This window comes from Lagopus leucura, unplaced genomic scaffold (genome assembly GCF_019238085.1).
Source record: "Lagopus leucura isolate 7727_CA_CO unplaced genomic scaffold, USGS_WTPT01 Super-Scaffold_100029, whole genome shotgun sequence".
Classification (NCBI taxonomy): domain Eukaryota; kingdom Metazoa; phylum Chordata; class Aves; order Galliformes; family Phasianidae; genus Lagopus; species Lagopus leucura.
In genome coordinates, this window is record NW_024962280.1 from 382261 (window position 1) to 396115 (window position 13855).

The following is a 13855-nucleotide window of genomic DNA, read 5'->3' on the forward strand; positions in this document are numbered from 1 at the left end:
ACGTGATGCTTAATAATGCATAGATTGCCTAGACTTTTTGCTCTTGAAACAGGGATGACTTACCTGAAGATTACTGCTGTGTACCTTAGTTTAACAATAAATTATTTTCTATAATTATTCTTGAATTTTCGGAAACCAGAGATTACGATTGCTCTGTCCACACTAGTTACTGCAGATGTGTTGTGTCCTTATTAAAGCAGTTTGGTATTGTAGCAGCTAGCACTGGTTGCAGAACTGCACGGATCCTTTGGCTGAAATAAGCTTGTTCTATTTCTAGTTCCTCTGAGTGGCGAGGAGTGTGGCTGGTGGCTCCCTTGATTGCAAAACTACCTACCTCAGTGCAAGGTAGGGTCTTGAAAGCTGCGGGAGAGGAGCTGGAGAAAGGTCAGCATTTGGGGTCATCTTCTAAGAAGGAAAGAGATAGACAGAAGCAAAAGAGGTATGACCTTGGGAGGCCTCTGTAAGCAGAGCTGGCAGGTATTTTTGAAGGAGGGCTGTGCTGGGCACTGGGTTGTTGCATCACAAGACCTCATTGGTTCACTTCTTTGCAGCGTGTAAGTTACCAACCCCAGCCAGGGCTCAGGTTTAATTTAGTCTGCAAAATACCATTGGTCTCAGAAGACAAAGTGTGAAAGCCCTGTAACACATCATCCAGAGGCTGTCCTGCATCCATCAGTAGAGGAAAGTACAGAACCTCTCTTTGCCTAATGTTTCTTTTCCCATGGGAAAGCTCTGGTGTAGAAGACCTAAAACAAGCCGCTTTCAAATAACATGGCTGTAGAAACTGTTAAGCCCTTCCTCTGTCTTGGCTTCTGTGCATAGAATTAAAAGCATTTACACCACTTTGTAGCAAGGATTGCAATTGCAGTAGTGGTTGTCTTGCAAGTTGTCATTTTTTTCTTGTGGCAATTAATGCAAAAGCCAACAGGTACTCCTACCACGTTGTTCCTTAGCTCTGAAAAATCCCAATTTTAACATGATTTTTGAAAACGTAGGCCTTCTAATTGTTTTGTCCTACAGGGCCTAGGGATTTTGCCGTCCCTTTAGTCTGGTTGTCAATGAAATTGCTGAAGTCAAGTTAAATGCCAAATGAAAACAGCTGTTGAAATGAATACCTGTACGAAACAAATGTGTGTGCATGGTTGTATGCTTTATTCTGTTCAGGATTTGAGTCATTTCCTAGGAGTTTACATAGCTAAAACTGTAAAAATCATTGCATGAACTGTTACTCAGATCCCTTTGCTCACGTTTTTAGTGTTTCTTCTACTTCATTTATTGTACTCCCAGGTTTGTCTCTGCATGTTTCTCTCAGTTTGCCTGCATTTTATGGTCATAACAGATACACAGTACTCTAAAGAATACATATATGGATTCTGAATGCCCTTACACTGTTATGGCATGTTTCCTGCAACCAGTTAAAGCTACCTCTGGATTTGCATATGCTAAACCCATGGTAAAATTTTAGTGGGATTCAGTTGGCTTTCATTTTAATCAGTGCTCAGAGGGGAAACTTGGGATTCACTTCGGGCCACCAGATGGATTAGAAGCTTTAGCTGTCTGGTCTCCACCACAATTATATCCCTAGTTAATGAAAGCAGTCTTAAAATAACGCGTTCTGAGTCAGACCTGCAAGTGTCCGTGTGATTTTTGGCCATGCGGTGCCCTGAGCTAGCTGGGTTCTCAGCACTGACACATACAGTAAGTGGCTGCTGCTCTTCCTACTTCTAGGTGCACGTTCTTTTAATTTGTCCTGTGAGGCTTTGATTCACAAAAACAAAAACAGAGCTAAATGTAGGCAATGCTACTTCCAGAAAAAAAAAAAGACAAAACAAAGATGGGAGTGGAGATGGGAACTATCAGAATAGCATTACTAATTGACTTCTGTGTTTGTCTCTCCTAAAGCATGTCTCTCCTGAGTCAGCAACCTTTCCTTTCTTTGGTACTTACTTGCCTTAAGGGACAGGATGAGCAGCGGGAAGGGCTGCTGACATCACTGCAGAATCAAGTCAATCAGGTACAACCAGCACGTAACCACGAGCTCCTTCAGTGGACGTTTGTGTCACCGGTTTGACGTGTACAGGAGGGGCTCAAACCAGGAGAGCTGTAACACATGGCCTGCTGGAAGGAGCAGTGAGGGGAGGAGAGAATGGGGAAAAGTTTTGTCCATTTGTTACAGAAAATACATCTTTTTTTTTTTTTTCCTAAAATGGTTCCAGCAAACTTTAATGAATGTGAGTCTGGTTCAGTTCTTTCCTGGCTCAGTTCTTGTCCTGAGAGGAAGCTTCTCAGTCTTTCGTTTGGTCTTAAGAAGTTTTTATAGGTTTGAGACTTGAAACTATGGAACATACATATATATATGTTTTTAAATACTGCTAGTCTCTAACTGGCAAATTGCCTACAGAAACCATCCCTGCTGCTCTTTGTTTGAATCCCCAGTGCTGTTCCCACCCCCTGCTGATTCTGCTGTGCCTCCTTGTTCCCACCTGGTTCCTGCTGTGCCTGCATGAACCTCATTAACTCTCCAGACTGTCCTTTAAGTGAACATATGCAGTGCATGGTGTGGTGCAATTATGTCTCTTTTTTTTGTCTCTAGTTTCTCTAACTTACTGTGACAGTGAAAATTAATACTTGTAGGGCCATTATTTGCTCATATTGCTGCTCAGTGCAACTCCAGGCTCTGACTTCCACATCCTGGTTAAATTCATTCCTTTGACCTTTTTTTGCCCTTGGTATTTCTTTTGATGTTTTTTTTTTTTTCCTGGTAGTGCTGCCACGTGGACTCTTCTGCTGTGTGGTTCCCCCCTGTAACACAGCAGGTGCAGTTTCCCTGAGATTCTGCTCATTTCTTGTCCTGTGCACCCAACATTTTCTGCTGGGAAGCTGCATCCCATGCAAGACGCCCATTTACATACCCAGTTTAGTGGAGCGTTTGAGACTGTGTTCTCAAACACATAGCCAGGCTGCTCATTTTCCTTTTGTTGCATCAGGAAGATCTAGTCATATAATTGAGAGCAGAACATCAGCTCTTTATAAATATTTACATTTCTTTAGTTTGTTTAATCTGCTCTAAGCTTTGAACGGGTATGAGTATATGAAGGTTAATACTCCTTCCTGTTTCCTTAAAGATAATAGTCATAAAACCATAAATTTTATAGGGGAAAAATGCCTGTGCAAGTGGAAAACAGCCTTAATCAAATGGTTTCTCTTAGATCCTTAGTAACTGGAGGGAAGAACGGTACCAGGGCGATGTTAAAGCTAGACAGATGATGCATGAAGCCTTACAGCTTCGTCTAAATCTGGTAAGAAAATCTTGTGTTGGTATGGAGCAGCTGCTCTGAAGGGCTGCGGGTGGCACTGCGGGGGCTGGCGCTCCCTGAGCACTGGGATCTGAGGGCATCTGTCACCTCCCTCAGGATGGAGACAGGATGTCAGCGCACGGATGGGGGTCAGGGTCAGAGCTGGAGGGGAGGAGTGCTCAGACACAGCCCTGCAGCGTGGGCTGAGGCCCTTGGCTGGGGACATGGGGACAGGTGTGGTGGCCCCAAGCGGAGCTGGCTGTGGCAGCAGGGACCTCAGTGCCCCCAGGCCGAGACACAGCAAAGCGAGGAGGTCTGTGCCCTTCCCACCTCTCTTGTTTCAGACTAGTTCTGATGGAAAGGCTTATTTTGCATTAAAATACGATACTGGTAGAAATTAGGAAAAATTGTTCATGGGGTAAAGCGTATCATGTAGCAGTTTTCATTCACTGCTGTCTTGTTGCTCACATCCTTTTCTGTGCACTGGTTTGTTTTTTGTTTTTGCATATAGAGGGAAGGCAATAACTACAGAGTTTTACTTCAGTACCTTTTCAGTTTTGAGAATCTGTTCACACACTTCAAAATTTGTTGCATCAAACAAGCAGGTGAAGACGTGAAGCTGTTTGACAGAGCACTGTAATGCTTTTCCACAGTTCCTTCTTAAGTAAAACTTTGCTGAGAGCATGGGGTGGGGAGGAAAGTTACTGGAGGTCAGCACATCAGGATGGCAGTCAGCACACAGGAAGACGTGGGGCTGACTGACAATTTTATTCATAAGTAATACACACGATAATGGAAGTGTGAGATAAATGCAGAGCTTTGCTGTCTGCTGCGTTATTTTGCAGGTAGGTGGCATGTTTGACACTGTGCAGAGGAGCACCCAGTGGACCACGGACTGGGCACTTCTGCTCCTCCAGATAATCACTTCGGGAACAGTTGATATGCAGACTAACAAGTACGTGCTGTTTAAACAAGCTATTTAATGTGGTGTTCAGTCTAGATTGGATGTATGCTATCGCTGTGTTTTTCTTCTTATTATTCTGTGACTGCTTGGCTGCAACTTACGTGCTCAGAGGTGGGCTCAGCTGGGGAGCACTTCTATTCTGGAAAGCACTGGAAAAACTGTTTGCATGGCTTCTTAATGAGCATTTACCTGGGCACGTTCCGTAGCAGAGCTGTGGTTCCTGGTGGCCATCTGGCAGCAGCTCTGTGCTGTGGTGCACATGTATGTGTGCACGGGGACGATCCACCAGCACGTACACAGGGGCTGCGTGTGCATGCTGAGATGTGTGCCTGCAGAAAGCACTGCAGATTCAGCTTCTGTAAAGAGCTGTGTGCCTGGCCCTTGCTGTGAATGTCTGCCCTGGGTCTCTCGCCGGGCGGCAGCTCCTCACAGTGACATTTGTCATTCCACTCGCAGCGACTTGTTCACAACCGTGCTGGATATGCTGGGCGTCCTCATCAACGGGACGCTCGCCTCCGACTTGTCCAGCGCGTCCCAGGGAGGGCCTGAGGAAAACAAAAGGGCTTACATGAATTTGGTGAAAAAGTTAAAAGTAAGTGTTGTGTCTCATCATTTACAGCGTTTCTTTTGAATCTCGTCGTTTCTGGTGCCTTGGAAAGAGAAGGGGGAATGAAGTGGCATTAGTGATAAGGAAGGGAAGGAGGAAATAAGAAATTAGGAATGCGAGGGCAGGGAGACAAACTGCGAAGATAATTCTTATTGTTACATTACATTCAGAACCCTGACAGAGACTTAATTGCTTTTTTTTTTTTGTTCATGTTTGAGGCACTAAACTTGCATTCACTTTGTGTTACATATGTTGCATGATCTGCTCCAACAAGGTAACTCGTTTTCTTGAAACAAAGCTAAACAGGCCTGCAAGGACACTTGTTTAAATTTAGTAAAAGCACAGGGAAATGATTCATCCCCTAACTGGACATTTTCTAATAGTGAAAGCAGTGCAATGTTTCTCTTCCTTTTTTTCCCACCTTCCTGTTTGACTGAGCACTTTGTTTATCCCTTAGAAGGAGCTGGGAGACAAGCGGTCGGACAGCATTGACAAGGTTCGCCAGCTGCTCCCTTTGCCAAAGCAGACTTGTGATATTATTACTTGCGAGCCAATGGGATCCTTGATCGACACCAAGGGCAACAAAATTGCAGGGTTTGACTCCATTGATAAGAAACAGGCAAGAGTAAATGCATACCTTCATCTCTGTTTTTTTGTAATGTTTTGATGCATGGGAAATCCAAGTAAATGTGTACAGCTTGTATAATACACACATTTATATCCAGTATCCAAAAAGTATTGTACTTCTGCTGGAGTACAGCTTGCTAATGCATTCAGTCCTTATCAAACTTCAGCCTCAGCAATGCAATCCCTGTAAACTGAGCAATGATGCAAAAGTGTGCAGTGCCAGGTCTGCAGGACACCGCTGTTCAGTTGTAAGTGACTGACGGGGTTTTGGTACCCAGCGTAATTCTGGTTTCAATACACATGCAGGGTGTTTGTTTGCATGATCCACGTGAAGGTTCTTGGGCAGTGTGTGAAGCCAGGAGTGGGTTTGGAGAGGGGCTTTCAGATTCCAGCATCGTAGCGTGATGTGTGCAGTACCACCATCCTGCATCAGCACTGACAGTGCTGCTGTCCTTTCCTGACACCTCTCCCAAGTGGCAGATAGATAGGTCAGAGCTCTTCATCTGAGTGCCTCTGGAATGGACACAGCTTCATGCCACCCATACAAGCTCAGGGGTTTCTGAGACAGAAATCACTTTCTGATTTGTCCATAAGTCTGTCACCAAACCTTGTACAAACCAGAGCCGGATGATCCGTAGAACGCGGCCGATTTGTGACTCCTCATGTAATGAGTGCTGACAGAAGCTTGCTTGATTTTGCATTCCAACGTCTTGACTGACCGAGAAGGAAAATTATGTCTTCTTGTAGCTGAAGAGCAGAAACTCTTACAACAGTGTTTGCTTTCTCAGCAGAATCCTACATGTGAGAGCTTGATTGACCTGGAAACCTTTTGTCCTCTTACATGCTGGGAGGACGATGCAGGGGGTGCTCCTGCTCACAAAACATGGAGGAAAGAAAGAGAAAACACAAAGTGTGCTGATAGGGGTTTTTGCCAGCATTTTTTTTTATGGTGAATTTATGGGAGGAAGAAAGCTAGAACTTGTAATTCTGCAGTATCTCGTTTCCTCCTAAACGTGATTGGTGGAACTTGAGATTTTTAGCATGGCTACAAGCAAATGCTACTATAAGAATATAACAGCTTCTATCCAGCAGCAGCTTTAGATGGAGGCTGGAGGCCCATCAGCATGCACTTGGTACGTTCTGTGGGGGGAAAGGACCCTCACTGGATTTTGTGACTCAAATCGTGGTGAACAAAAGCAAGTAGTTTGCGGTGGTGTTCAGCTTCCCTAAAGTGCTGACTTCACTTTTATTTTAATACAGGGTCTTCAGGTTTCAACAAAACAAAAGGTGTCCCCTTGGGACTTATTTGAAGGTCATAAAAATCCCGCTCCTCTCTCCTGGGCATGGTTTGGCACCGTTCGTGTGGACAGGAAGGTGATCAAATACGAGGAGCAGCAGCATCTGCTCCTGTACCATGCGCACCCCAAACCCAAGCCGCGGAGCTACTACCTCGAGCCCTTGCCTCTGCCTCCAGAGGAGGAGGAGGAAGAGCCCACCACCCCTGTGTCTCAGGAACCAGAAAGGAAGTCAGGAGAGCTCTCTGATCAGGGAAAACACGGCACGGATGATGACAAGAAGACAAAGGGCAGGAAGAGGAAGTCAAAGTCAAGCTCTAAGGCTGATGTAAGCGGTTGGTGCCTCGTGCAGAACTGGGAACATCCTGTCACCTTGCCGTCTTTGCTGCATTCACAAGCTGTGCCTTACCTGGGGGGGTTCCATCAAAGGGAGAGAATGGAAATGGTCAGCAGGAGGCTGGGTTTCTATCAAACACAATCAGTGTAGAGGAGTGTACTGTGCATAGGGCCTTCTGCGCTATGTAAACGGCGCTGGGCTGGATCTTCGCTCACTGAATATTGCTCATGTTCTATGCATGCTTTCTCATTTGGTGTAAAATTATAGCAAATACATTCTTTCTCACTTTCTGAAATTCCTCCTGCTCAAACTATGTTCTGAGAGCAAACGTGGGCTCAAACTTGGGTCCCATTCAAACAGAGAATAATTTGAAAGACACTCTTCCACACAGCTACACCTTTTTACCATATAGCTTGTTCAGAGCCGCTGCTGTGTTGGCCCTGTTGGTTTGCATGTTTTTTGAGGTGTGGGTGAAGGTCACAATAGAGCAAGGGTTTGGAAGACATGCCCAGCACCGCCTGCACTGCAGCTACATTTGTCATTGTGCGGCATCTTAAACAAACGTAACTCGGACACAGTTTTCTGGCCTTTTTGATATTTCAGTGAAGGTCCTCCTGCTGTTTCCTTTCAGATACAGAACGGTACAGATACGTGTGCCTGTGCTGTGCCTAACGGTAGCCTGCCGAAGGTGCCTGCTAATAAGATAGAAATGGATGGCGTCTCGGTGAAGTTGTTAGTGTTAATTACCTGTGGGCAGCCTGAGACTTAATCTGTTTTTTACATCATTGCAAACGACAATGGGAACTCTCTCTATCCTTTAATAATTTAGTAGGAAAATCGGCATTATTTATGAGTTAGTAAGGTATGAATGTCAGTAACATTTGCTTTTCCTGTGTATTTTAAGGAATATCCACCGAACAGCGCATACAGAGTGCCTCCCAATTACTCGCCCGTTCCCTCACAAATGATGCAGCATCCTCAGTCTGCCTTGTGGGGTTACACCATCGTGGGGCAGCCGCAGCAGCCTGGCTTCTTTGCGCAGAACCAGCCCCTCCCTCCAGGTATGTCTGAGCTTTGAGCTCACCTCTGCTCCTGTTGCTGGGTGGTAAATTTGACTTAGTGCAGCCGGGTTTTGTTCCTGACTCTGAGGCAGGCTGTGACAGCAGTGCCATTTGTTTTATTCCTGCAGTTAGCCAGTTTTCAGAAGAGCTCTCCGTTGGTAGGTCTGCCTGTGCTAAGCTGTTGAATCTGTTTGGTAGAGAAGCAAGAATGACCCGCTGATGGTTTGTGGTGCGTTTTTTGGGACGCTGATGGGTTTTTCTTCTAAGAAAGCTGTAGGAAAGCTTTCTTTCTAAGAAAGTTCAGAGAGAAGTTAAATAAGGGAGAGATGATTAGAAGGAACAAATGACCTTGGGGCTATTTCATTTCTTACCTGATCCGGACCAAGAGCCATGGTGGCTAATTTAACATCTACAAGATGGAATAAATAATCAGCGGGCTGACTTTTTTTTATTTTTCCAGCATTTGGGTTGAGCTGATTTTTTTTTTTTGTACATTTGTTTTGTTTCTTCCAGGCAGGGTGTAAACAATTTAAGCGACGTATTTTAGAGCTGTGTGTAGCAGATGTTTTGAAAGATAGATGTTCTGCTCTCCTCAGGTATTATGCACAGACACGTAGATGTTTGCTTCCAGTTATAAATGTCAAATACTTTTTCTAAAGCTCCAAATGTAACTAAATCTGCATTTAAGATGCATAAAAGTCTTCAGAGAATACCAGACAGTGTCTAGGAAATTAAGAAAAGATCATTAAAAAAGCAGAAAGAAAGAAGTGGAGAAGATGTACCTTTGTAAGTCTATGGACCTATAGGTCCATATTTTTCTATCAGGCAGCACAGAATGCATTAATTACTGCCATCTAATGATAACATGGCTTGTCATGATGAGCTGTTCCTACCATGTTTTTGATCTGGCATGTAATTTTTGCTTTTCAGTAGCAGTCAAACATTGTGTGATGTAGAGGATGCAGCCCATAGCCTTTTTACTTTCCATTCTCATTTGCAAGTGGTAGCTTTCAGAGCTCTTTTGCCCTTTTAATTTTTCCAGCCAGAAATCTGGTTTAGTTCAGTTCCTTGCCTTCCTTTACGGAGATGAGCTTACCATCATTATGATAGAGCCAACCAAGTGGAAGCCAGTGAGTTAGCAGCGATCTGTACTGACAGCTTTTGCACAGAATGCAGCCGAATGTTTGTGCTCTGGGTGCTTTCAGGTGGTTCCAGGCTGGATCCGACGAGCTCCTTCGTCCCAGCCAACACGAAGCAGGCCCTGTCCAACATGCTGCAGCGGCGCTCCGTGCTGCAGCCGCCCTCCCTCCACGCAGTCACACCTCAGCAGCAGTTGCTCCAGATGAAACTCCTGCAGCAAGAGCAGCAGCAGCGGCTCCTCAGGCACCAAGCACAGGCACGGTCTCTCCAGCAGGTTTGTCCAAAGCCCCAGGGCTGATGAGCAGCACAGCTCTTACCTTCTGCTGAGGCCGTTTGCCCTGCGTAGGCTTACCGAGTGGGGAGCCAGCTGACATTTACAGTCGTAGTAACTTCTGAAGTATTGCTTAAGTGGGGTCATCACTGTCATAGTTCCTGCCCCTGGGTCTCGTAGCCCCTTCTATTTTCACTGTTTCCTAAAATCAGATTTTGCTTCTCGTATTTGATGTTATAGCAGTCTCCTGTTGTTTCACCAGTGGCTCTGCTGATGGAATGGCACGGTGCTGTGTACCACCACACTACCAGTCAGCAGCAAGTACTCCTTACCTACAAAAATTCCAGGGAAAATTCCTGGAATTCCAGAATTCCATCAGACGCTGTTTCCATACACATGCACACAGGCATGCATGTTCTCTAGAAGCACCTGATATTTTCTCCTAATGCTTTGCAGTGTAATGTTGCCATGTGCCAAACCACATATGCCTGCTGTGCAGCTCCTTTTGGAGCCCGAGCTAGTTTTTAGGACATGGTTACAGCCAGGCTGCTGCTGAATTGATGGTGTCAAGAGACAAAAATTGGTTTTCCTATCCCAGACAAACAACAGCGTGTGTACCATAGTTGGTGGTACAACTAGTAACTGCTGACTTTTAAGGCCCTTCTGTACCCTTTCCTACCATCTCTGAGGTCATCTATCTTGCACTGTCCTTATGCTAAGTTCTTGCCTTCACGCTCTGTGATGTGCATATGTTGCTCAAGGCAGGCAGAGTTTTCAGCAGGTACCCTGTGGTTCCTCTCATGCTGTGCATTCCGTTGGAGCTCCCTCATCATCATTGTCGTCCTTCTTCACTTTCTCTCTTGTGATGCACACAAAGCCCAGACCCAACCTGGAGATGCACCAGGTCCAACCCCAGCCTCGCTGCCCTGCACCATGCACGACGGGGTCCCGGGGTGCACTGCCTGGTGACAGGGCAGGAAATGCTACGCAGGTCTGTGTGCCTGCACGGAGTGTTTGGAAAGAGAGGAACAAGACAACGTGTGAGCACTGCTACTATGTGACGTAGGTTGTTTGGCCAAGCTTCAGTAGGGAAGGTTTCCTTGTATTTCATATCTCTACAGCTGGAGAATGGAACTCCCTGCTCAGCCTGAGCCCATGGAGAGGATGGTTCTGTGACACCTGTTTGTACCAACCAATCTGCAGTGCTCTTTTACAGGAAGGGCTGTGTGCAGGTTTTGCAAAGAGCGTGCTTTGTCCAAAAAATGTTGCATGTTATACGTAGCAATAGTAGGCTCTTGTGGATGGCAGGGAGTCCTTTCCATGTTCGGTGTTTCATAAATGTTATAAAAATACTGAGGCTTATTAGTGTCATGGAACACCCAGAAGGACTCTGCCATCATTTCCAGCACCATGTGCTGTGGGTGCAGTCAGGTGGGCACTGTGAGGGTGCTGTGCTGCTCCACCAGAACTCTAAGCCTAGGAATGTGTATTGTCTGTATTGCTTGCTATTTTCTTGCCTGTCCTTTTCCTTCAGGATGTCAGTAGCTCTGCTGTATCCCTTCAGGATGGCTTTGACAACATAATGGTAACTGCTTGGGGATTGTGAACTTTCTTTCTCTTTTGCACAGTCATTCCTTCCAACACGCCGGCTGTACTCTGCTTTTAATGGGAATGATTTGCTTTGGGCACTCCTCATGGCTCAGCAGTGCGGTGGCTGCATGGAGAAGGCTGTGAATATACTTGCACACACAAAATATTTTTGTTACAAACATTCCCAATAACTGCATCATCACTGTTTTTTTTCCTCTTCAGAAGGTGTTGTGTTTCTCACTGTGAGAGGTCACAGCAGTCTCAGTGCTCCCTGACACCACATCCATCCAAGCATGGCTTGTGCTCTCCCATTTTGCCCGGCGTTGCAGCCCTGTGCTGGGCAGGGCATGCAGTGGGAGCAGCCCTGCTTTGGGCCCTCTGCTGCTTAGAGATCTGTGCTGATGTTTCACAAAACTCAGTCATTCCTGGGGAAAAGAGGTGATGTCAGTGTCTGTGATGTGAACTTTCTTCCTTCTAAGGCAGGAGAAATTCTTTGCAAAACTCCATTTTAAAGGGCACTTGCCCTTTAAACAGCAGCAGCCTTGTTGGCAGATAGCTGCAGTGCTGCAGTGGTGAAGAAGTGCCAGAGGTCAGGGCCAGCCCTGCCCCTGCTCCACAAGCAGCTCAGGGCCATGCACTTCTGGAGGAACAGGGGATCCTCTCCCTGTTCCTGCTGTCTTGTCAGGAGCAGGGCCAGTCTGACCACATGTGTCTTGCAGGGTCAGCCGATGGACCCCGCTGCTCTTTTCACCCCGCAAGTCCAACCCACGCCGCAGCTACCGCAGTACGCAGGGCTTCAGCAAGCACAGGTACTGCACTGCTCTGCAGTGAGTGCACAGCAACAAGTGAAACTGAGCCCCTTCCCTTCCAGGCTGGCCGGCCGTGCTGGAGGCTGGGATGGTGCCTGTGCCCTGGGGTGGTGTGATGCTCGGCCATGGGAGCTCGCTGCTCTCTGCATGCCACAGCTGTAAATAGCTGTAACTTGCGCATTTTTCCCCAGTGATGTTCTGGTAGAAGACGAGCATGCTTCAGTGCCAAGTCTGTAATGTGACCTCTTTTACAATGACGCTGGTTTATGTAACTCCAACATGAAGCTCCTCTCTGCCTGCTTTCCATGCAGGGCATGCCCCACGGGTACACGATGTACAGCACCCCGATGCCCTTGCAGCAGCAGCAGCCCGGCAGCGTGGTGCTCTCTCCTGGCTACACCCCGCGGGCGTACACGGCCCACTCCAGCCCCGCGCTGATGGAGCGGCTGCGGCCGGGGCAGCCGGGTGGCGTGGCTCAGCAGCAGGCAGCTGCCTACATGCAGCCCGTGGCGGGCGCTCAGCGGTGAGCTTCTAACCTTCTGGGAGCTGTAACCTTGCAAGGTTTAACCGTGACTTCGATCTAGAGGTCCAAAGTGTTTCATGCTTGGTAGTTTTTTCCATTATTTCAGGAAGTAAGAAGTCCTTATAATCTGTTTTGAATCTCTGGAAATGTAATTAACTATGGATGTTTTTCTCAGAGAACACTTCAATGCTTATTAGAGTGCTTGCTTGAAATGTAGAGGCTCATTGCTCCTTCTAACAGAGTAAGAGTGAAATGGTGTCCTGCCTGCATCACCTGTAGCGTGGTAGGACGGTGCAGCTTCTGGTTTGGGTACTTCTTGAAGCATTCCTATTTGGAACAGTAGTCATCCTGTAAAACTTGCATCTTTCAAATCTGTTGAAGCCTGATGTTACAGCTTTTAGTAGTGCTCCTATACTATCTCTGCTCTGTCTTTAAGTGAAGTAGAATACCTTTTACTTATTGTATTTTTTTTCAACCAGGTTGACCCATCAACCTTTGCAGCCAAACTCATTGATAGGAGCAGGCCTGGACAGCACATCTACCACACGTACCCATCCGAGCCTGAGCTCAGCACAGCTGCCCCAGGAGCAAATGCGACAGAGGCAGCAGCAGATCCGACAGCAGAGACTCTTCCAGGTGAGGAACCCGACTGCCCTGAAGGCTGCAGGCGCTTCTCTGCAGGGAATGCATGCATCCTTCCTTGGTCCTTTGGAATTATTTCCATGTTTCCATTGTAACGCAATGGATATCTGTGCCCATTTCTGACAAATGGTGGTGCATTTCATCTGGACATTTTGGTGTAATAAATTAAACATACCAGCTTTGGAATGTATTTTGGTTATTACAAACGTCTCAGCTCAATGCAGCTGACGATGCAGAGCTGGAGCACCAGAAGGCTCACACCTCCTGGGACCTCCTGTGTGCAAGCCCAGGTCCCAGCCCATACATTGGCCATGAGCAGCTGTGGTGCTGTCTTAGGGATGCTCCCCGAGGTGCTGTGTGTGCAGTTGTCTGCTGTCTCAGGGCCTATCTTCTTTCAGATGCAGCAGGGGCAGCAGCAGCAGACTCTTGATCTCCAGCCCGTGCAGCCACAGCAGCCCCTGGTAAGTGGGATGGGTGATGAGCATGGGGCAGGGGCAGAGTGGGTGAAGCTTACATTGAATTTGCAATGCTGTTGTCTGTGTTTCCTGGACATGGCCATTTTTTCCAGACATGTTTAAGAGGATAATTAGAAAAGGTTGGTCTGGAAAAATGGAGAAAATACAAGCGACACTAAGTTTGCCAGCTGCCAAGTCCAAAGGCATTAATGCAATTTGACAGAGAAACCAAAAGGCA

The 13855-nt window shown here is 46.6% G+C and overlaps 1 protein-coding gene across 5 annotated transcripts in view; it reads left to right on the plus strand.

Annotated features, from left to right (window-relative positions):
• Positions 1–13855, plus strand: part of MED12L (mediator complex subunit 12L) — a 102615-nt gene that overhangs the window by 85631 nt on the left and 3129 nt on the right. For 2 of the 5 annotated variants that reach the window (XM_042881046.1, XM_042881049.1), the window contains 13 exons: positions 278–439; positions 1903–2014; positions 3210–3299; positions 4142–4251; positions 4717–4852; positions 5325–5486; positions 6755–7117; positions 8031–8187; positions 9393–9601; positions 11908–11997; positions 12309–12520; positions 13000–13156; positions 13561–13623. In XM_042881046.1, coding sequence (XP_042736980.1) covers positions 278–439; positions 1903–2014; positions 3210–3299; positions 4142–4251; positions 4717–4852; positions 5325–5486; positions 6755–7117; positions 8031–8187; positions 9393–9601; positions 11908–11997; positions 12309–12520; positions 13000–13156; positions 13561–13623 — 2023 coding nt within the window. Of the gene's footprint in view, positions 1–277; positions 440–1902; positions 2015–3209; positions 3300–4141; positions 4252–4716; positions 4853–5324; positions 5493–6754; positions 7118–8030; positions 8188–9392; positions 9602–11132; positions 11184–11907; positions 11998–12308; positions 12521–12999; positions 13157–13560; positions 13624–13855 lie in introns of all 5 variants that reach the window. The other 3 variants (XM_042881045.1, XM_042881047.1, XM_042881048.1) reach the window with 3 other exon arrangements.